General features: G+C 36.8%; 1 protein-coding gene across 10 annotated transcripts in view; it reads right to left on the minus strand.

Annotated features, from left to right (window-relative positions):
* CACNA2D3 (calcium voltage-gated channel auxiliary subunit alpha2delta 3) overlaps positions 1-21969 on the minus strand; it is a 493098-nt gene that overhangs the window by 350469 nt on the left and 120660 nt on the right. For all 10 annotated transcript variants that reach the window (XR_005822833.1, XM_040568227.1, XM_040568219.1 and 7 more), the window contains one exon: positions 15760-15876. Coding sequence is in view for 9 of the 10 variants with exons in the window: in XM_040568219.1 (XP_040424153.1) it covers positions 15760-15876 (117 nt within the window). In the remaining variant the exon portion in view is untranslated. The remainder of the gene's footprint in view (positions 1-15759; positions 15877-21969) is intronic.

Genomic DNA, 21969 nt, shown 5'->3' on the forward strand with positions numbered 1-21969 from the left:
AATAAGAATCATGCAAAATCAATCATCTTTGTGACATGAAACACTACATTATACCATGATTCTTAGCTTTTTTTCTAAGGAACAAATCTATTTAAAACTGTTTAAATCATGCATAGTATATGAAAGGCATCTAATTTTGATGACACTGTCATTTTAGGTGAAATATTTTAGTGATTTATGTGAAATATTTTAGAGTTTATGTTGATTGCATCCTATATCCTTAAATATATGTAATCCTCAGAAGGCCTAGACGGATTTTCATGATTTTGCATCTATGTAAGGTAATGGTGCTCCTATACATGCCATGCATTCAAAAAAATAGTGTAAAACTGTATATACCTACAGACTGATCTGATACATTTAAAATGTGTTAACAACGTGTAATATTGTAATATTGCATGTCATATTGTATTAAGTGATTGTTATAATTATTTTGTATTACTTATACAATGTTTTAAAATTGTGCTTAGCTACTTTGTTGGTCTTGTAGTAAAATCACATTCTTTTCTGTGCTATCATCTGGCTGTATCATCAGGGATCATGCTGACAACTTCATTTTTGCTCCACTCTCTACTACTCGCATACATATGCAGAAAGATGAGTCTTGCAAAGTTCAGACTGGGTTATACCTGTATAATACAAACTGACTTTCAAATCTTATCATTAGCTAATTAATCTGTCAAAAATATTCTAATAAACTTCTCTAATCCTCCTTCAAATCCTAGACCAATATAATTCTTTTTTCCTTTATAAGAAGTGACTTGCTTCACTAAGAATTTTGAGCCACATAGCAGCATAGCTTTTAAGTAACTGATGTTTTAAAATGTGTCAGTATATTAAAAGAGTGCAAAATCAATTAAAGATAACCCAGTTCTAGAAACAGGGAGTGGCTGGAACCTCTCCCAAATTCACAATAGCTCCAGCTCCCCCAGGGCAATAGAAAAATTTTAAATGCTGACTCTTACAAACCACGCCAAACCACTGTGGTTTAGCCCTATCATCACATAAGAAAATACAAATAATATATATGTATATATGTGTGTGTGCATCAAAGCAACTACAGCTAACATCAGTTAGTGTAAATGGTTTCATTACAATCATCATTTCTAGCATTCTGAAAGGGCAGAAGAGTTCTTTTCAACCCCCTACTTTCAAAATTAATATTTCATTTAAACAAAAAATTTGCCTTGTGGATTTTCCATCTTCTCCATTGTTGTTGCCTAAAAGAACAGCTGCAAATTTGTAAAGATCTGGTTGTCTTAATTTTTCTCATAGGGAAAGTGCCTGTCCTGCAAAGTCATGCATGGAAAGCAATGTGCAACAAAGGGCCTTACAGCCACTGGTTCTTTAGCAAACAGTATGCTCAGACAACAAAAATCAAAAGAGAAATTAAAGTGGCTCCTTTGAATATATAATTCAAATAAGATACATTATATACATAAATATAATGTGTATCTGAAAGATTAAATAAAGAAGGCAATCCTGATGTCCTTCAGTTTACAATAGCAAAGATAAATAACTGACTTGTGGAGAAAGCAGAAAATACACCATCCTCGTTTAAAATACTTGAGGAACAAGACAAAGGGAAAACATTAGAAGGTAAGATGAGGCACCACAGGATGAGTAACACAGCAGTGCAAATTAGACTTAAACATGATTAAACAAAGTTTTCAGAAGACTCAAGATAACAGGGAAGAAGATTAACAAGTAGTTCAAAATTTAAAAATCCAATAAAACATTAGAAAAGCATCAGAAGTTCTTCAAAAAGTAGTAAGCATTTTGACAGGGAGGCAGCCAGACCACAAGGGGTTTGGAAAGAAAGTGGTGGACAGCATTGACACAGCATGGAACAAGCGAATTAATTGCCTCAGCATTCAGTACAGAAGCCACAAAACAGTGATCAGGATTTTTTTGTTTAAGTTTTAGTGTTTAATGAGAACTTGTGCATAAAGGAAAGGGAAGAACCAAGGTAATTAAATAATTTCTATGAATCTCCAAAACAGAGAATTACAATAGCTTCTGGCTTAAAAAAAATCTACCAAGGCATCGATAATTCCTTTGGTGCAGACTGTCACTTGGAATTGCCTGAAGTAATTAACTAATCTCCATCCCTACAGCTTTGCACTACACACACCACCTAGTTGGTCATAAAAAGCAGCAAGCGATTCTGTGAAGTGTTTTTGTGATTATCCTGCATTATGGTCATCAGGAGAAATGAAGTGATAAAGTGTATTTCTACCAATTAATCGTGTCTTCAAACAGGGTATTGGGGAAAGTTCAAAACTGTTGTCATCTGCATCTGGAAAGGGCATGCGCGATACTGCGCATGTTCTCAGAGGTAGAAGGGGCTGAAATAGACAAGCAATATTTGATAATTGCAGTAAACATATTACTCTCGTGTCTGTTCCTGCCTGTCAGTGCTAATGTTAGTATATAGAGCAAAGCTGAGCTTCAATGTCCAAAGACAAAAAAAAAAAGCCAAACACCTCAGACTATCTTAAATCAAAGGAAGCTTCATGTTTTTAATGTTTGAGTCTTTATGCTTTGGGGTTGCATCTAATTCTGAGGAGTTACTCCCTCGCTCTTACCACGCAATATCAGATCTCCTGAATACCGTTTTGGGTTTGCACACAGCTGTTACCCGGGTGGTTCACTTCCCTCCCTTCCTCTTCAGAAAAGATGAAGACTCAGAAGGAGATTGTGAAAGCCCAGTCTGTGGGACCTCACACCACACTGATCTGTGCTCAGAAAATGAGACGAGCAGGGAGAAGACAAACTGGGAGGGCGGGGGGGGAGAACTATTTTCCATTTAGGAAACTTAGTCTTTCAAAAGCCTAACATTGATCAGTGTACACTATCACACCATATAATGCCAGCACGTATAGAGTCTTACCGCAGAGAGCTCCAAATCCCTCCCCAGCAGGGTATACTTTGAAAGACCAAAACAGGACAAAAATAATTTTCATTTATTTTTAGGACACCATTCCAGCAATCAGTGCTTTAAGGGTTTCTTGGACGAAATGTTGTTCATCAGCATGTTAATGCTGATAGCCACCTATAGATTTGTATTTTATGAATTTAACTCCTTATTGAACTTCAGTCAAAAAGAAAGATCAGGAGGCTACTCATTTAATTTCTAGATCATGGAATTATCAAAAAGCAAAAGGAAAATAGCTGTGCCCATTTCTATAATGATACAGTGACATTTAAATGAAAATTGCTTAATTCACAAATCAAGGCACTATTTCCATTTTATGTCAAAAATATTTGCATTAAAATAAGATAATTCAGTCTTAGACTCATCTCAAAAATAACAGCAGTAATATTTTTCATGTGAAAAAAAAATAAAACTCCAAAAATATCCATAAAAGTAACACAATTAAGATAAATGCAAAATTAATGACTCTAGAATTACTACTTTACTGGCACATTTACAAAGTGCTAATTTACCATCATCACAAGTGATAAAAACATGACTTTCCTAAGAAATTTTTTCTTTCAATATAAAGAAAAATTTCAATATAAGCCCACTATGTTTAATTACAGATTTTTTTCTAGTCTGCTTAGAGTGTGATAGAGGACAAAATCCCCTCATTTTGCTAGCTGCAAAGGACACCAAAACTCAACAAGAACAATCCACTGTTGAAACACAGTGAAGTGCAAAGGGGTTTTTGGTGTTCTCCTTTAAAGGGCCCTCTGCCTGGGCCAAAGATTTGCCAGTTGTTTCAATTATACAGAAGAAATGGGTTTAAACTGTCTTATTCTTGCACGTGAGAGTTAAAGAACTAACCTCAGATATCCCACTGAGCTTTCCTGACACACATAGGAAGTTGTGCTGTAATCCTTTGGGGAGGTTCTCATGCTCAGCCCATGCCATGATAAATCTGGGAAGGGTAATGTGAAGATGCATGAAATCTCAAAGTGCAGTCTAAGTGCATTTTACTGCAGCACAGCTTGCTTCTCCAATTCCAGCTTGTTTTTAAAATAAGTACACTCATTGATACAGAGCAGTTATTTCCTTTTTTTTTTCTTGCATACCATCTTTTGGGTGCATTTTTTCATCCCACTGGAATGACCCATCAGAAATAAAGGGCACAAGATTTTTTCTATAACATAGTATTTCTGTAGCGCTTTGTGCCTCAATGATTGCTGTAATTTAACCTTTATAATAAAAAACAGCTTAATCAATAAAACTTCAATTTATAGTATTAGCTTGTAACTGTTTATTTCTTCCATGAAACACCTTTTTTGTTATGATTTACTCAAACTGTTTGTCCTCCTGGGGTACTTACACAGCATTGCCAGAAGCAATCATCCAAGATATGCTGTGCTAGCTTAAAGGACAGAGAAATGCATTTGATCCAGAAACACATAGCTGTATCTATTTTTACAGGCAGTGAAGTTAGTGTTCTCCATAATTTATCATTTGTTCTCTTCAGGGTAACTAATTTTAAAACATATACTGAAGTTAACAAGACAATCACGTTATGTGGCATTGAAATCAAGCTGCTACCTGAAACAAATGACTACACTGTTCTTTTTACTATTGCCACAGTACCAAAGACAAAGCACCAAATGACACAACATTTGACAGACAGTTTAAAGATCCACTACATAAAGTTTCTCCCTCCAAAACTTCAAATACCACAAAAACAAAATCACACTTATGCTCCCCCCCAGGATTTTTAGCATTGTACCACCTCAAAGCAGAAAAGCAATGCCAAGCATACATCACACCCCATACCTGCTCTTACACCCATATACTGCAGCACAGCTTTGCAGAGCTGTGGTCCTCAACTGTTCTTTCTGCAGATTCTAATTCTACAACATGAATATTTTATGATCCTCATTTTTGTACAAGGAAAGAATAGCCTGGACGTTTTTGTGCAACTCTACATTCAGACCCCATCTTTGTATGTGTTTTGAAATCTTATCAGATTATTTTAAAGCACACTAACTGATCAGTCAAATCAATCTGCAGCAATGCTACACAGAATTCTTTACACCACTCCTATCACCTGTAAAGCTGGTTTATCTCCAGTGTCCAAGACTGAAGTACCAATAGAAGTTGAGTGCTATAAGGTTCAGTGTCCAGCAGGTTTAGTCATTCCTGTGATGTTACCTTTCTGCCTAGCAGAAGCCTCAAATCTAAAAACCAGTATGTTCTGCAGGAGAGCCAATTTTTGCCTTACTTCCTGAGAAAGTGAAGTACAAGTTTCTTTTTTTTTCCCTCCTGAGATTTCAGGTTACTATCTTGAAACATTTTTAATCAGAAATCTACAGCTTAAACTCAAGAGCCCAGCTTTCTGCAGCTAGCATACCAAAGAAATTGATTATCTACAAATGGTTTGGAGGAGATGCTAACCTACCGGTATGGCAGGATGTCTTACTAACATTACATTTCAAATAGCTGTTAAAATACAATTACAAATAAGAATGTTAATTAGATGTTTAACTAGATGTTTTGGTTAACTCTCTCAAAAATAATAATGATAATAAAAATGCCTTCTCCAGGGGAAGAAAAAAAAAAAAAAAAAAGCATCTCTACTCACTTTCAGTCTGTTTTCATCTCCCAGAAGTGTTTCACATGGCACTAGACCAGTCTCAATGAACCTGCAGGGATTTATTTGCCCTGTTCCAGGCTGTGCAGAGCTTTCCCCCTCTGTCCCTGTCATCTGAGACTGTCTGGAAAGATTTGAGAGCAGCACACCCCAAACACATGTTGCTGGTGCCTCTCTGGTTTTCTAATTGTTCAGCTGGGGGAAGGAGCAGGATGGCCTTACTGTACACTTAAGTATAAATATGTTCAATTAAGAAGATGAAAGTAACTGCAGTGTTCAGAGAAAATGAGATGAGGCAGAATAACTTGTGAAACAATAAGTGTTAAAAATCCAAAAGGTGAGAAATAAAGTAGCTGTGTCAACCAGCACTGTGTACACTGGGAATACATTATCAGCTCTGCAAGAGATGATATAATGAGAAAACTAAGCTGAAAGTATTTTAGATTAAACAGGCATCTAGCCACCTAATTACACAAAAGTCAAACTCACCCAGGTGGGAGCGCGGAGAACTGCTGGCTCTTTGCCCTTGGCTAGCTCTGTAGGAGGCCCTCTGCCAGCGGTGTTCCAGCAGCCGCTGAGGCTGAGCTTTTGGTACCTGACCTAACAACGTGTGTGGGAAGTGCAAATAAGGAGCGGAGTGAAGAGCGAGAGCTCCTTAAAAATTACTAACGGGTTCTCTTTACAGTACTTGTCTTTGAAAAAGTGCTTTTGAGTGCTTTAAGAGCCCCTGCGGAGGAACACTCGCAACAGTTTGGGTGGATGCAGACTTACACTGGCAACAGCCGCCAAACTGTTCTGCCACCAGTTTGCCTCTAGCTCAGCACGGACAATTCCAGGCAGCCAGCTGGAATCCAGCTCTCGGGACCTGATGCCCCTCCTGCTCCAGCAGCAGGGGACGCCAGCAGCTCGGGGCAGCCAGCTATGAGCAGCAGGTGGCTGCGGAAGGCAGCAGGACACCCAGGCCCACCGCCACACACCCAGGAGCACGCTTTGCCAAGTTGGGGCTAGGCCATTTCATTCCTTTCCCAAATTGAGGAATCTCCCAGTGAGAAATGTCTGTCTCCTACCCAAAATATTGAGAAGCAATCATTTACTAAGAAAGCCATTAGGAAGCTTCTCGCCACCGCTCCTACCGTTCCCTAGTGCTGCAGAGGCCCAAGGGATCTGCTCAGCACCAGTCCTGTAATGGGAAACAGCAGCAGTAGCGCCAGCAGCCGTTCTGTGCTAACACAGGTCGTGCCACATGGAGGAGTCTCTTTAAGATACTTTCATTCATTATGTAAGCATTAAATGTGTGTCAGTTTTCAGAAGACAGACTAATATTATATGAACAGCATGCAAGTCATGGGGTATCTCCTCAAGAGAACATTTAAAGTAGTCAATTAACAATAAATACCAGTAAACAACCTAAAAGGGAGCTGAATCGGAGTGGTTTTTATTAAATTCTCATAACTTAGAAGTACCAGTACTTATAAGAATCATGTTTATCATACCAAAAAAAGATTTAACATTTAAAATATGAAAAAAAAAAAAAAAAAAAAAGGTAACTGAAAAGGTGACAGTTATGCAAGTGGAATTAAATACTGATTATAAAAATTACTACTTGAAGTGACTAGTGTAAATAACACAGTGAACACCAAGTTGTAAATACAACTATTTTTTGTTAAAATAATGTTAAATATTAAAATATGCTAATTCTCTAAAAACAGTGATAAGACAGAAGGATACATGAGGCTAATTCCTCCTAGCTTTTTCCTCCAAAGCTCCTTTACTGTTTTCTTCGTGCTCTGTGGAAAGCTATTTTATGTTGTTGATAGCAAAGTCTGCATGTTATATACTTTAGCAATGAAGTCTAATAAATGCATTATTCTGTAAAGTGGCTGGTTTGATTTTTCTCTCTGCCTTTATTTTCAGATAAGTGTTCTATATTTGAATGCACTATCTTTAAATACTTTTCACTTCTTTTCTCAGAACTAAAGATGAAACTATCATAATCATTTTGAGAAGAAAATGCTTTTATGTTTTCTCTCCAAGTCTTTTTTTCCCCCTTTCCTTAAGAGTATTTTTTTTTCTTTTGAATTTGAACTTCCAAAATAAATTCACTAAATTCCTTAAGACTGGTTAGATTATATGGACTGATTTTATTTTTTTTCTCCTGTTTGGTGGGTTGGTTTGGTTTTTTATCAAAGATACAAATTGGCCAGAGTTTTAAAGACAGCCAAAATTCAAAGCACAGTTCAAGTTGCTTTGTTTTGGTATTTATTTATTTCAAGCTGTATCAGGACAATGAGAGCTTCACATCTGCAGAACCACGCAAGTGTGCATTCAGGAGGCAGTTTCTGGAGACTGCATGTACCAGATTACGTATATAACTCTGAAAATCTAAACAAATACATATTTCCTCATCTCCCAAACTTGATCAATATGAACTACTGCCCCTTCCTCAAAAATGGATCTACCAAGTTCCAGTTTTCTACTTCTCATGCAGATTAGTACACACAAGCTGAAAGAAGAAAATTCTTTCTAACCTGGAGGGGGGGGGAGATGGATTTACGGAACTGTTTTGAAATGATTAGCATTTACAATGACAGCATTCCTGAACTGTTAAAAATAAATGATTAAGCAGACAGTGAAGGATCTCAAGTTTTTCCTGGTTTTCTTTCCAGTCTGTGGAAGAAACATTAAACACTCAAACTCTGTATGCATGTGAAAGAGCAAATAACCAGGTTTGTCAGGTTTTGCCTCTTTTAATCCTCCTCCACCAGCCACAGAATAGTTTTCTGCAGACTCAGCTAAACTGGATTTTAAGACATTTAAGAGTTAGATGAAGATTTGATCAACGTACTTATCTCCGTGCTCAGTTTCAGAGAGGGCAGCAGAATACTCCTAACTCCGATTCCCCCTCCCACCGCATCCTGCCACGCAGGTAGTGCAGGCACATGCTAAGCTGATTGCAGCTTTTCCCTTTATTCCCTTTGAGCACCAGCAACATGCCTGAGGACAGGCTGAGCACTCACACCACCACTCTGTGACAGGAATGCAGGCAAAGGATGAGAGAAGCCTACCAGATGCCCAATAAAAAAAAAAAAAAAAAAAAAAAACAAAGCATACGCTTCTTTTATTTAATCTTTCAGAATTCATTGCAGCATCTGTTTACAAATACACACATTTATTGGGAAGCTCAGAGAACTAAGCAGCAAAGAAGCAATATGTGATCTAGCTGAACTGTGCTGGAATACACTTGCTAATGCTACATTTGATGAAGAACTTAATTTCTGCACATCAGGAAAAACAATAATTAAATCCAAGGGCACTAAACAAGAAAAATATTCAGTGTCTCTAAATATTCTTCAAACTATGATTATCAAGGGTTATGTGCTATGCTACAGAATACTCCACTGACTGTTAGAGCATTACCAACCACTTTTCATTTTCCAGTGTAATCTAATTCACCAAAAAGTAAAGCTCTTAATGACTTCAGAAGAAAAATTTCCTCACCTACATATGAAGGACCAGTCAAACTGAGCAAAATTCAAACGATACCAAAAGTAACTAACAACAATTACAGTTAAAATACTAAATGTGAATACAAAAATATTGCTGAAAACCTTTAATTTGTTGCCCACAATTAACAGAATTATAGCCATCACTCTTTTATTCATTATGTCTTTATTCTGTCGTTTGAAACTATTTATAGTGACACTGGGTTGATTCACCATAATTTCCTTCCACCCACAGCCATTTAAATTTTTTTTTTCCTCCAGTAATTTTATATATTTAATGTGTTTTTCATCAGTTAAAAAAAATGTTTTACTGAATTAAAAAAAATTAGAGATCAGAATAGCATCTATTGAGCAGCACAATTTTAAACAGTGCATGTTGATATTCATTTTCCTTCCCTTAAAATTCTGCAAATGCAAATTAGCTCAATGAGGGAAATGTGTGGATAGTGGGAATGTGTTTATTATACAGTTAGAAATAGTGAAGCTAGCAAAGTAATAAGCCTTGATGTTTAAGACTTTTTCATCTTCTATTATATGACTCTGAAATACCAATGACCCTTTGCGTCTCAAGAATTCCATTCCCAATCTAGCCTTGATCAAAATGATAGAAAATAAGAATAAAAATATAATGTAATAAAATCCACAATGAACATTGAAGAATGTGCATTTAAATTGTCTCAAAAAAAAGTTCAATAACTCACCTGGAATATTCCTCACAATTACTTCACTTGTTTCTTTAGGTACTTGGAAGCCGATATTTTAAGAAATTAATCTAGATACAAAAAGCCCACCACGAAAGCATGTCCTGTCCGCAGCAAATGCTCTGCATTAACATCACAACGTAAGATCAACAGCCTCATCCTCCTTTATTTAACAGGTTTTTACAAAAGCTCCCCACCATGCAGGAATGTAAACTGGAGATTACAATCCAACAATTCTTATTTAATAGATTATCTATTAAGAATAAACTGATACAAAACAACAGAAAGGCGCATGTTTGGCATTTTTTTTTCTTAGCTTGTTTTAGATTTAGTCCTTCATCAGGCTCCCATAAATACATTCATTCATTCAGTATGAATACTTTACTTAGTTTTCATAAAGAAATTATTCAGAGCTCTGCAAAATATTCCCACAGAGAAGGAAACTTCCTCTGTTCAGGAATTTTTGCTCTCAGCTTTAGGTTACTTGCCACGGACTCTGAGTTCATCCAACCAAGCTCATATTGCGCTCACCAACATATACAATAGTTATTAACGTGAATGTCTATATACATATACGCACAGAGACACATGCATACGTATATCTTTGCTGGGTTAAAAACTGTCTGGACAGCCAGGCCCTGAGAGCAGTGGTGAACAGAGTGAAATCCAGCTGGTGACCGATCACCAGTGGTGTTCCCCAGGGGTCAGTGTCGGGGCCCAACCTCTTTAATATCTTTACTGATGATTTGGATGAGGGAATTGAGTGCACCCTCAGTAAGTTTGCAGATGACACCAAGCTGGGGGGAAGTGTCAATCTGCCGGAGGGTAGGAAGGCAGAAGGACCTTGCCAGGATGGGTCAATGGGTAGAGGCCAATGGGATGAGGTTCAACATTGCTAAGTGCCAGGTCCTGCACTTTGGCCACAACAACCCCATGAAACAGTACAGGCTTGGGGCAGAGTGACTTAAAAGCTGTGCAGAGGAAAAGGATCTAGGGGTGCTGGTTGATGCTTGCCTGAACATGAGCTGGCAGTGTGCCCAGGTGGCCAAGAAGGCCAATGGCATCCTGGCTTGTATCAGGAATAGTACAGCCAGCAGGGCCAGGGAGGTGATCGTCCCCTTGTACAATGCTCTGGTGAAGCTGCACCTTGAATATTGTGTTCAGTTTTCGGCCCCTCACTACAAGAAGGACATCGAGGCCCTGAAGCATGTCCAGAGAAGACCTACAAAGCTGGTGAAGGGCCTGGAACACAAGTCCTATAGGGAGCAGCTGAGGGAACTGGGGTTGTTTAGTCTGGAGAAGAGAAGGCTCAGGGAGACCTAATTGCTCTCTACAGCTACCTGAAAGGAAGGTGTGGGGAGCTGGTGGTCGGCCTCTTCTCACAGATAACCAGTGATAGGACTAGAGGGAATGGCCTCAAGTTGTGCCGGGGAGGCTCAGGTTGGAAAATTAGTAGACATTTCTTCTCCGAAAGAGCAGTCAGGCATTGGAATAGGTTGCTCAGGGAGGTGGTGGCATCACCAACCCCGGGGGTGTTTAAGGAAAGGTTAGACCTGGTGCTAAGGGACATGGCTTAGTGGGTGACATTGATAGTAGGGTGATGGTTGGACCAGATGATCTTGGAGGTCTTTTCCAACCTTAATGATTCTATATATTTAAAAAATAAAAATCTATTAATTAGTCAGGATAACAGTTCACCAGTATTTACCGTGTGATATGTGGATGAAGTACATGTAGTTTAACATATTGCTTGCTTAATTCATGTATATGCACACACATACAAATCAATAATAAACTGCATCTATTCTATATATTCTATATAACACATATTCGTATATTCTATATATTATATATACAAACCTCAGCATGTATGCTTGTGTAAAGGTACCTACTCGCACATATATACACATTCATAAACTAAAATGTGCAGACAGTATATGAATAAGCGTAAACATTTCAAAGACAGTACTTTTTTTTTTTTTTCTGTGCATAGACAATATCACCCTAATAGTATCTGAAAACAGTTTGAAGACTGGTGTAAAAATCATTGGTGAGGAAAAATAAAAATCTATTTTTCCTCATTGTAAATGTTTGTTAAATGTAAATGCTGATATTCTACTCCTTGGAAAACCGTTTCTTCTGCATGTGGAATTTCATGATAAAAAGCTTTAAAGTCCCAGCTTTCTCTAGATAAACTCCACTGGCTTACTGATGCATGAATGCACAGAAATTGAATTACTGTACAACAGCAATTACTTTTCACAGCACAGTTATAATAAGAATCAGCTCCACAATGAACACCAGGTAGCTACAGTAGAAAAAGTTAATAAAAAAAATCTTTTATTTGCATTTTCCACTGCAGCAATGGTAGTTGCCTGAAAGAAAAATAATCCTTAAGACTTTATTTGCCATCTTACAGTGTCAATCTACTGAAAATAGAGATTTGACTACATAAAGTTTTAAGAACAGTTTTTAATAATAATAATTTATCTTTCATAATAATTTATCTTTCATACTGACTTCTTTCACTTCCCTCTTTTTTTTTTCTATGACACCATTAACAGAAGAAATAAAAACAGCAAATGCATTGTTTTAATTCCACCTCTTTTCTGCCCTTAGGTTTGTTACAGTAGTCATTTGTTATTGAGCACTGTCATCCTGCCCTACTCCTTTCAGTTTCAAATGTGAGTGGATTCACTATAGTGTCATGAGACCTCCTAAAAAAATTGTGTTTTGTTTTTAAATCACAGCTAACTTTAAATTAAGTCAGATCAAGCCCATTTCCTGTAAGTGAAATCACTAAAAGTCCATGGAAAGCAATTAACTAATATCACAAGTGACAGCAGACTATGCAAGGCTCTCAAAGTGATTCTTTGGGTTTGGCTGTAAAATTAAAACCACTGCTGTACAATGCAGGAAACGCTTCCATTTATCCCACCTTAAATGTCTTAAGGAAGTCTTAAATAGTCTTAAAGATAAAGAGCTATAAACAAAACTAAGTATTAGTAACACTGAATCAAAATCACTCTTCAATGGGTTTAACTCCAATTGTGTTAGAAATATTTCAAAACACAATCTGAAGCTGCCTGTCTGAAATTCCATCAAGTAGGGCAGTGTTAGGGAAGAAACAGTTAACAGGAATATCCTGAACTGCCATAAATCTAATGTAAATAATGAACTCTGGGAGTGGGGGGAGTTGCTTGCTAGGGTCTCCATCAGTAAGTAGATGACGAAAGGTTATATAATTGGTTTAGCACTTTCAGTTTTCCATTTATTTTTGTGTATCTGACAGCACAAAAATAGGACATTCTGTGATAGGATAATTGCATAGTGAAGGGTAATTCAAACAGGGGATGAATATGATAAAAATCATACCGAGCCAACTAATCACTATCAAAAGCGATGAGACAAAGATAAGAAAAAATCAGCCAGACTATAAAGTGGGAGGAGGAAAAACTTCAACAGTGATTTGTAGCCTAGAACACATTAATGTGTTTGAAACACAAAGCAGCCCCCACAAACCTGAAGGCCTTTCCAAGCCGCCCTATTTCTATATTTCCAGCTCTTCTTATTGGCCTTTTCCACAAATTAAACATTTTATATTACCATGGCGCTCTCAATAGTTGTCAGAGGTTGTTACATCTGCTAAAAGCTGAGAAAGTACGTTGATTAAAATAATTTATCTAAAAAAACATTTTGCATTACACTATGGATTATGATCTACTTGTGTCTAATTCAATCTGTGCTTTAGAGTAACTATTTGGGCTAATACAAACACATTTTTTGAGCACTTGGATTTCAAACTTCTCAGTGGTTACCCTATATTTCTAGTGCTGGGGGATATTTTATAATTTGGTACTTCATTTGGTACTTATCCAAATATTACCACTACTTCATCTAAAATATTAATCTAACCTCTAGGTTTCAGTGCTCAGTACATTTCCATCAAAATTTAGGTCAAAATTCTATTATTTTAGAGGCAAAGTGAGTAACATGACTTTGTCTAAACATGAAGCAGAGGTCTCAGCTCCATATAAGCTTTCGAAGTCTTATCTCACCTCTCCAGATAAGAGAAAGTGAGCTATGGTGTACCGAAGATGCAAGTTGGGCAAAACATGTCAGGACAAAACTACTAAGCTCTATTGGCAATTTGAACTCTGGTGGGTTTTCAACTTACTACCAGAGCATGAAAGGTCACCCTCTGCACCTCTAGTTACGGCTCTGAACTGTCCAAGGTGCTCCACCTCATGGAATTATGCAAAATATAACTTTCCTGGAAGGCACACTACACAGATGAATTTTAAAAATAAAGCGGCCCTGTCCATACAAAGCTTCTAACTTCTTTTCCAAAGATAGAAACTGTCCAAAGAAGGGTCTGGGTCTTATGTTTTTCAGCACTAAAGCCCTTTCACACAACATTATATACATGCTTTAACTTGAGAGAAATTGGGCTTACTTTTACACAGAGCACAGTGGCCTACATTGGTCTGTGAAGCTTTGGGTTGTTTTCTTCCCGTCCTTAGAGGAAAAACACCATATGTACAAAGGGGCCAAACCAGCTCTGTACCTCACAATCATTAGAAAACACCCATTACAAAGCTGTAATTGAGATACCACGTGCTCTTCCCTACCACCACCCCACACTTATGGAAAAGGTGTTCTCTTGCCTTGTGTGCAGCTTGCTGCTCACTTCTGGCTCTAAAAGGCTGCTGTTCCAAGAACGCTTTTTCACATTTTTATGTTCTCAGGGCAGTAGTTTTCTCTACTAAGGAACAGTCCCTCCAGAGTCAGTGTACTTCTGCAGGCAATCTGCAGGCTTCTGGAAGCTGTTGCACATATCTTAAAGCGCAGATTTTCTCTGAAAAACACTTAAAATAGCACTGCGGGGTTCCATGTTTATTGTCTTTCTCTGCTTCCCTGCCAAGCGTGCTCAGTTTACAAGCTGAAATATGTTTTACTTTGCTGCCAACCCAGAAAATTCAACCTCTAAACCAGCACCAAATTCCTTCCTCCCTTTTGCACTATAACAAAAAATAAAAGGCTGAACTGTATCTCCAGCTACACAAATGGAATCCCCTTCCTTGGGTGATGCCTTCTGCCCCACAGTTGAGATGCTGAGACATAAACTCCACTGAGCAGACACACTTGACCTGCAGCACAGTAGATGTCAAATGGCATCACCACAGTGGACTATCAGTTTGTTGACATAGCTGATACAACAGGAACTACAGTTACAGTCACCTAAATTCCTAGCAAAGAATAATGTAAAATGTAAACTACAACAGCAAACCTGCTATTCTTCAGAACACTTGTTACAACAAGCTCCTATTCAATATCAAAGAACACAGAAGTCAGATTTTTTTAAAGATTTCTTTTTAAAGAAAATCTAATAAGACAACAAAGCTGTTACAGCTGAGCATAAAAGAAGGGTCAGAATGGAAATGCAAAAAAGCCACTAAAACCTTCAAAGGTGCAGAAAGTACAATGTAGGTAATTAACTATCATTAATAAGTTGCCTTTAGAGTGATGTAGTACTTATCACAATTAAAGGAATTTTGGATTTAGTCCCAGCTAAGACATTTGCATCTTTTTCTGGATTTGAACTAAAGGATAGCTGTTGATGTCAGAAGACTCCCCCCAGTGCTATTTTTATGCAAGAGAGCAATGGAGTGAAGTCTGGTTTGCTTTGGTTTGATGCTGCAAACTCTAACATATAAATGCACAACAATATATAGCTATGTTTGACCAAATGCGAGCGATACCTTACAAATCTAAATGGGAAGCTGGTAGTCCAAACCTAACTACACATTCTTATCTATTGACAGCATAAATAATTTACATCTATTCTCTAAAGAACTGATCCTAAAAATATTTCTGAACACTTTAGCATTTCCACTCCAGCTTCAAGTGCTAGTACAGCTTTCTGAGCAGAGCCTAAATTCTGTACTTAGTTTTACATGAGAGAATGAAATAGTAGACTCATCTGCTGCTTACCCGTACAGCTTCAGATTTTTTGTGAAACATTTCTTCCATGTTCTTTGCTAACTTTTTCACAAGCAGAAGGCCATCAATTTCTTCTATTGCAACATCCTTCTCATATTCTTTGTATTTCTGGGGGGGAAAAAAGGACAAATTATTCAGAGAAATCAGATGAAATTTTGACAACTAATTATTAGTTTCATGTTACGCTGTTGCTGACATTCTCCATTTATTTGATGTTTATTTGCATGACAGAAGGCTGCTATGCGCCAAGACACTGTCATAGAGATGAAACAACTGGGTTAGAACCAGAACTCAGAAAATACAATAGAAATATTTATCTCATGCACCATAGTATACAAGTGATTTTCCTTCACAACAGTTCATTACTGCTCCCCACAACCGAACATCAGAAAATAGAAAGTTAAAAACCCTTATATTCTATCCAAAATCATTTCAAAACAAATATGCCTGCCAATCTACTGTGCCATAGCAACCTAGAATCCTCCTCCTTCTCAGCTGAAGTTCTTGCAGATATCTATTTCATGAGCTTTATACAATACTTAGATTACGAATACTTATACTATAAGCATATCTAGATGTTCTTAACTTTCCATGCAAAGAAAACCCGACATAAACCACATAAACACAAGTCTTTATCTGAATGCAAGCACAGAAGTATCATTTGTATAATATGGATGAGCATTAATTTATGGTCTCTACACAGTGTGAGTGACTCTCAGACTAAGCACTGAAAATGTATTCAAAACAATTTTGATCCTCCAGTTTCTGCACATCAACTTTTTTTTTCCTTTATCGGTGTTTATAAATGATGCTTGTAAGAACATAATACACAAAAAAGCATAATATTCTTTCAAGTCAAACTTCAAAGCATTTAATTCCTCCTTCCCATGTCATTCCACTATAGCTTGTGCTTTAAGTGATGGCTTGCAGTCTAGCTATTGTTTGCTTATCTCTACTTAAAATGTGTTTGAGTTGTCATGAACTAATCATTGCTCATTACTCATTTCTGAACCCTTAACCTATTCACATAATCATACCTCCACGATACTGCAAGAAAGACGAAAAACACACTTGGTTTCTGCCACATTTAGCCCATGTGCAAAAAAAAATCTTCCAAACCTCTAAAGCAGGCTCTTAGTCCAGTCCACAGCACAACACTCAATAAAATGAGATAGTATTCTTAACAAAATTCATCGATAACATTTGTCTATCTCTTAATTGTATACAACACCACAGAGGGAAGAACAAGGACATCAAAAACAATTACTCAAAGCACCCGGATGAACATTTCAGTGATCAAAACAATAATAAGTCAGGACCAGTCATGACCTGGCTGCTTACAGAAGAAAGGAACCTACTGTGAGAGAATGCCTACACTTATTGCACCCATTTCTTCCAACAAAACTGATATTTAAAACACAATGACACTTCGGACTTGTTTTAATAGTATACTTCTCTATAAAAACTTGTGCAAATGTCCTAGTAAGCAAATAATATTTGATAAAATATCATTTGCAGACAATTTCATAAAAAGATTAAAATACAAAGGTGTCAGTAAATATTTAGAACATTGAATTCTGGATATACTGTAATTTTCTCATTTCAATAATTTACTTGTATACCATTTCCTATTATGAGACTATTTTATCTGAGATGTTAATAGTAGTCTAGCAATCTTTAAGAAGCCTCAAACAAGCCACCTGCATTTTTCTTAGTGGGGGAAAGTAGGAGAGATTGTTCCCTGCCCCCCAATTCTTGGTCTGCTTTTAAACATTTTGATTTCAACTCTGCTAGTTCATTTCTGCCATTACTAAACTCCTGCTCAAGTTCTCCTATTCACTCTGAGAGAATTAATTTAGGATAGCACAACGATTCATCTAAAACAGAGAATTGTTGGTTTGGTTTGTTGTTGTTGTTGTTTTTTGCTTTTTTTTTTATTTATTGAAGAAAATACAAGAACGTAGTAGACAGGGGTAAATGTTATTGTAACAAATACTAACTGTAGTAAAATGCACTTGATTAACAGTAAATGGAAGACATTCCCAGTTAATTAACAATGTCAAAGTTTGTTTATGTCCCACCGGATTTGAAGCTTTGAAGAATTTAAAACAAATAAAAAATGCACTGCCATGAACAATTATCATATTTATTATGTCAACAGACCAAGTACAAATTTGACTCATTTATTTCAAGCTGCACAGATCATGTTCAGCCTATCAGATTCTGATAAAAACTGTTTCCTTCAGAGTTGACCTTAGAGTTCTTAGAAAGTATTCCAAAATCCATCCCTTCGAGAGTCTGTTTTCAGGTGATCAGATTTATTGATTTAAACTTTGCCATTAAGTGAAGAAAACCATACTATTCACTGCATTTGTCTTAAAACTGCATGTTACAGTGGAAACCAACATTTTCCAGCAACACAGAATTACACCATACAGTCTATTAGTTTACTGTGAGACGATATTTAAAAGCCACACTTGTCAATACACTTGTCAATTTTGAAAAACTGGTGCTTTTGAAAATTAATAATCAACTTGCTGTCAAAAGATGTGGGTATGATTTATCAACTGATAATTTAGGATTTTATAATTATACTACTACTTAGAATATTCATTCATTTTTTCCCCTAAATTAAAAGTCAAAGGTCCAACATAAAAATTATAAGCATAATCTTTTCCCACCAATATATAAGTTCTAATAAAAAAGACCACAGGTCTTGCATGGTGCATGCCATGCCAACTTCTGGAAACCTTCAAGAACATTTGCAACAAACTTGAGGTATTTACTTGATCTGCAAGACCTTGACAATCAAGGCATTTACTTAATACCTGTTTTATATTCAGAATTTCATTGCCATAATAATACTTCTGTTACTTATTCAGCCCTCAGTAGAAGGTTGCAAAAGAGAAGAAATAATGTGGCTGGAAAGAGCAGCTGGTTTTAGTATTCTTGTGCTCTAGTGATTGTGTGTGGAGAGAAGAGGTGGCAGCTTAGTCTTTGCATCTCTCAGTACTCAGTGTGCAGGAGGCTGGGAAATTTGATTCAGTCTCAAAAGTGGTTGATTTTATAGTACCTATCAAAATAAGAAATCTGAATCTCAGCAGATATGAACACACACAAAATGTAACTTCAAAGGGTGTCATTAATAACAGGTTCTCTTCCTTCCACCACAAAGGTGGTCTGACCTACAGGCTCTCATCACTCTCCTCTAACTACATTTTACAAAATCAATCGTTTTTTAATTTAAAAAAAATAGCTAAAACAATGAAAAGTTCATTCAAAATTTGTAATAAGTTTTAAAATAAAATTGTTTTATTTTAATGTCATCTTGACAAAACAGGACTGTGACAGTAAGGCTGCAATTAAACAAAATGCTGTCACCAGCAGCGGTGGAGGAACCTGGTTTCTGGGCTGTCCTTTATATTGCACAGTTACAAACTACCTTGTAATACTGCTACTCTGAATAGCACTTCTAAGCAATGCTTTAAATCAGCCATTTTCTCTGCCCTGTAAAAAAAAAAATATATATATATATATATATATATATATATATATGAAGTTGGTGGAAAAAGCATTTAAAAAAATGTAACCCTCCATTTTTTCAATATTCTATCATTTGATTTCAATAATAGATATGGAAAAATTCTCATCAACTTTTCTAGCACGCAATGATAAATTTCTACTATTACTAAAAGGAGAGAAAACAACCTCAACTTTGCTGTAAATAATTGATTTGCATGACAAAAATGTATGAAAAGTTAGTCACAGTTGGACATTTCTTTTGATAAGTGGTTTTCCAATTGTCTAGAAGATCGAGCAGATACAACTAAGCAACTTCTGATTTGTTTCTTTCTGTTAGAAAAATCAGCATTTGTTAAGAAATTCTCCACGGAGACAGGAACATTTATCATTTGACAAAACGGACAAAAAATAGATTATTTCTGCAGTATCTATTTTGCCAGATCATTTCACATCGGCACCAGGCAAAGACAGACAGTACTTCACTGTCAGAAATTTTAATGGTGTTCATGGATTTAGTTGCGTCCCACCCCACACAGTAAATGATCATCTAGGAGTAACATACCACAAAGAAGCCTACATAAAACTCCTGTTTGAAGCATTTATTGCAATCCAAGTATTGGGCAATCAACATCAACAATCGCCCAAAAAAATAATTAACGCACAACGTATAGCTTGAATGAAGAAGGAGGAAAAGAAATATCCTCTTGAAATAAGACAACTTCAGAAAGATGCCATATATAGATACCTTAAAGGAGGCCGTAGCGAGGTGGAGGTTGGTCTATTCTCCCACGTACCTGGTGACAGGACGAGGGGGAATGGGCTAAAGTTGCGCCAGGGGAGGTTTAGGTTGGATATTAGGAAGAACTTCTTTACTGAAAGGGTTGTTAGGCATTGGAATGGGCTGCCCAGGGAAGCGGTTGAGTCACCATCCCTGGAGGTCTTTAAGAGACATTTAGATGTTGAGCTTAGTGATATGGTACACTAGAGGACTTGTTAGTGTTAGGTCAGAGGTTGGACTCGGTGATCTTGGAGGTTTCTTCCAACCTAGATAATTCTGTGATTCTATGTCAGCTACAGTTTGATTTTTTTTTTCTCCGAGGACAAATGTGGTGTTTGTGTTCCTATTTGTGTTTTGTATCTACTTCTATCAGTTTTTTTTATCAAAATCCAGATATTATGTTGTATACCAAAATATTTCACGTTGCTTACAAGTGTGTAAACAGTTCTCAGCACCACTCTTTCAACAAGTCTGTGGGTGCTTTAGACACAGGCAGAACACTGCAGCCATTTATGATAAAGATTCCTCCCACTCCCAGTCATCCTCCAAGGCAGATAATATCACTACCATCCTGATTAAAGAAGTGCATTTACCAACAGCAATTTTGTAATAATCCTTTAAAACCAATCTATCAGTTTGTGGTGCATATTTAGAAACTGATATAAGCCTCTGAGGTGTCATCATAGCTACTTCTTGCATATTTGTACATACTTCACAAATGTTGCTATTTGAGATAGTTTCTCACATACATGACATTTATGTGTGCATTACTTTATAATGAAAGTGCAGCATGTAAATAAAAGTTCACATATCCATTTCAATCTATCCATTGTTTCCATACAAAAAAAAAAAAGGTATGTTTACTCTGTGCCATTTAGAAAAAACACCACAAAATTGAAAAACGCATTCAGATGTTTAAGTCTCAACATTTCGAGTATAAAATGAGATTATGGAAACATACATATAAAGCTCACATTGATTTTTGATGCCTTTCTCATTAAAGATTTTTTCAATTGTATGCTATTAGTACTACTGAACAAAATTTAAAACACATGGTATTTATTCAAGGTGCTTTAAAACACCTACTCATTTTTTACTTACTTTGTTTTCAGTTACAAAACCTCAACCCCACAGTTTGTAGAGCAAACTGACAATGTAGCTGCATTAGGTGCTGCCTTACACCATTAATAGTTCTGTTGAAGATAAAGGATCTATGCACAGAGCAAGGCTTGCTACTATTAAAAACATGGCTCTGAGCTTTTGAACCAAAGCTAAGAACGTAGATTGTTCTTGATGTGTATAACCTATCACAGCATTTTACAAGACAATATCATTTTAAAGCACACTCAAATCGATGGGACACAAACTGGAAAAGTTTGAATCCTAGGCTCTTGTGGTGCCCTAACATGCTAGCACACATCCCTTCTACACACAAGATAGTAGAGCAATTTCCAGCAGATGATGTAAAAATATACTGCACAGCCTCTAAATGCTTCATTACAAGTGAGGGGTCGCTCATTAAATACGCACTGTTGGAGTAAACCTGATTTTGAAGCCAAAGAAAACGCAGTCTCCAATATCACATGCGCATGTGAGTGGGATTCAGAGCTTTTCCACTGAGCAGAAGGGTATTCAGATGGCACAACCACAGCAGACATCAACTACAGATGGTGCACTTCTCTGATAGACTCATCTGTGAAGCTCTCCTTAGTAAAAGATTTTATATTTCTCCATTATCGCATTGACCCTATGGTGGTGTGCTTGTTGTTTTAAGCAAGAACACCACTGTTATGTTATTTGTTCCTCCTTACTCTAAAACAAATTTGGTGGAGCAACTTTTAATGCCTCAACAAAATACGCAGCATTATAGCTGTTTTGTGGCCAATGGCTGGAAAGCATTT

This window comes from Cygnus olor, chromosome 10 (genome assembly GCF_009769625.2).
Source record: "Cygnus olor isolate bCygOlo1 chromosome 10, bCygOlo1.pri.v2, whole genome shotgun sequence".
NCBI classification, from domain to species: domain Eukaryota; kingdom Metazoa; phylum Chordata; class Aves; order Anseriformes; family Anatidae; genus Cygnus; species Cygnus olor.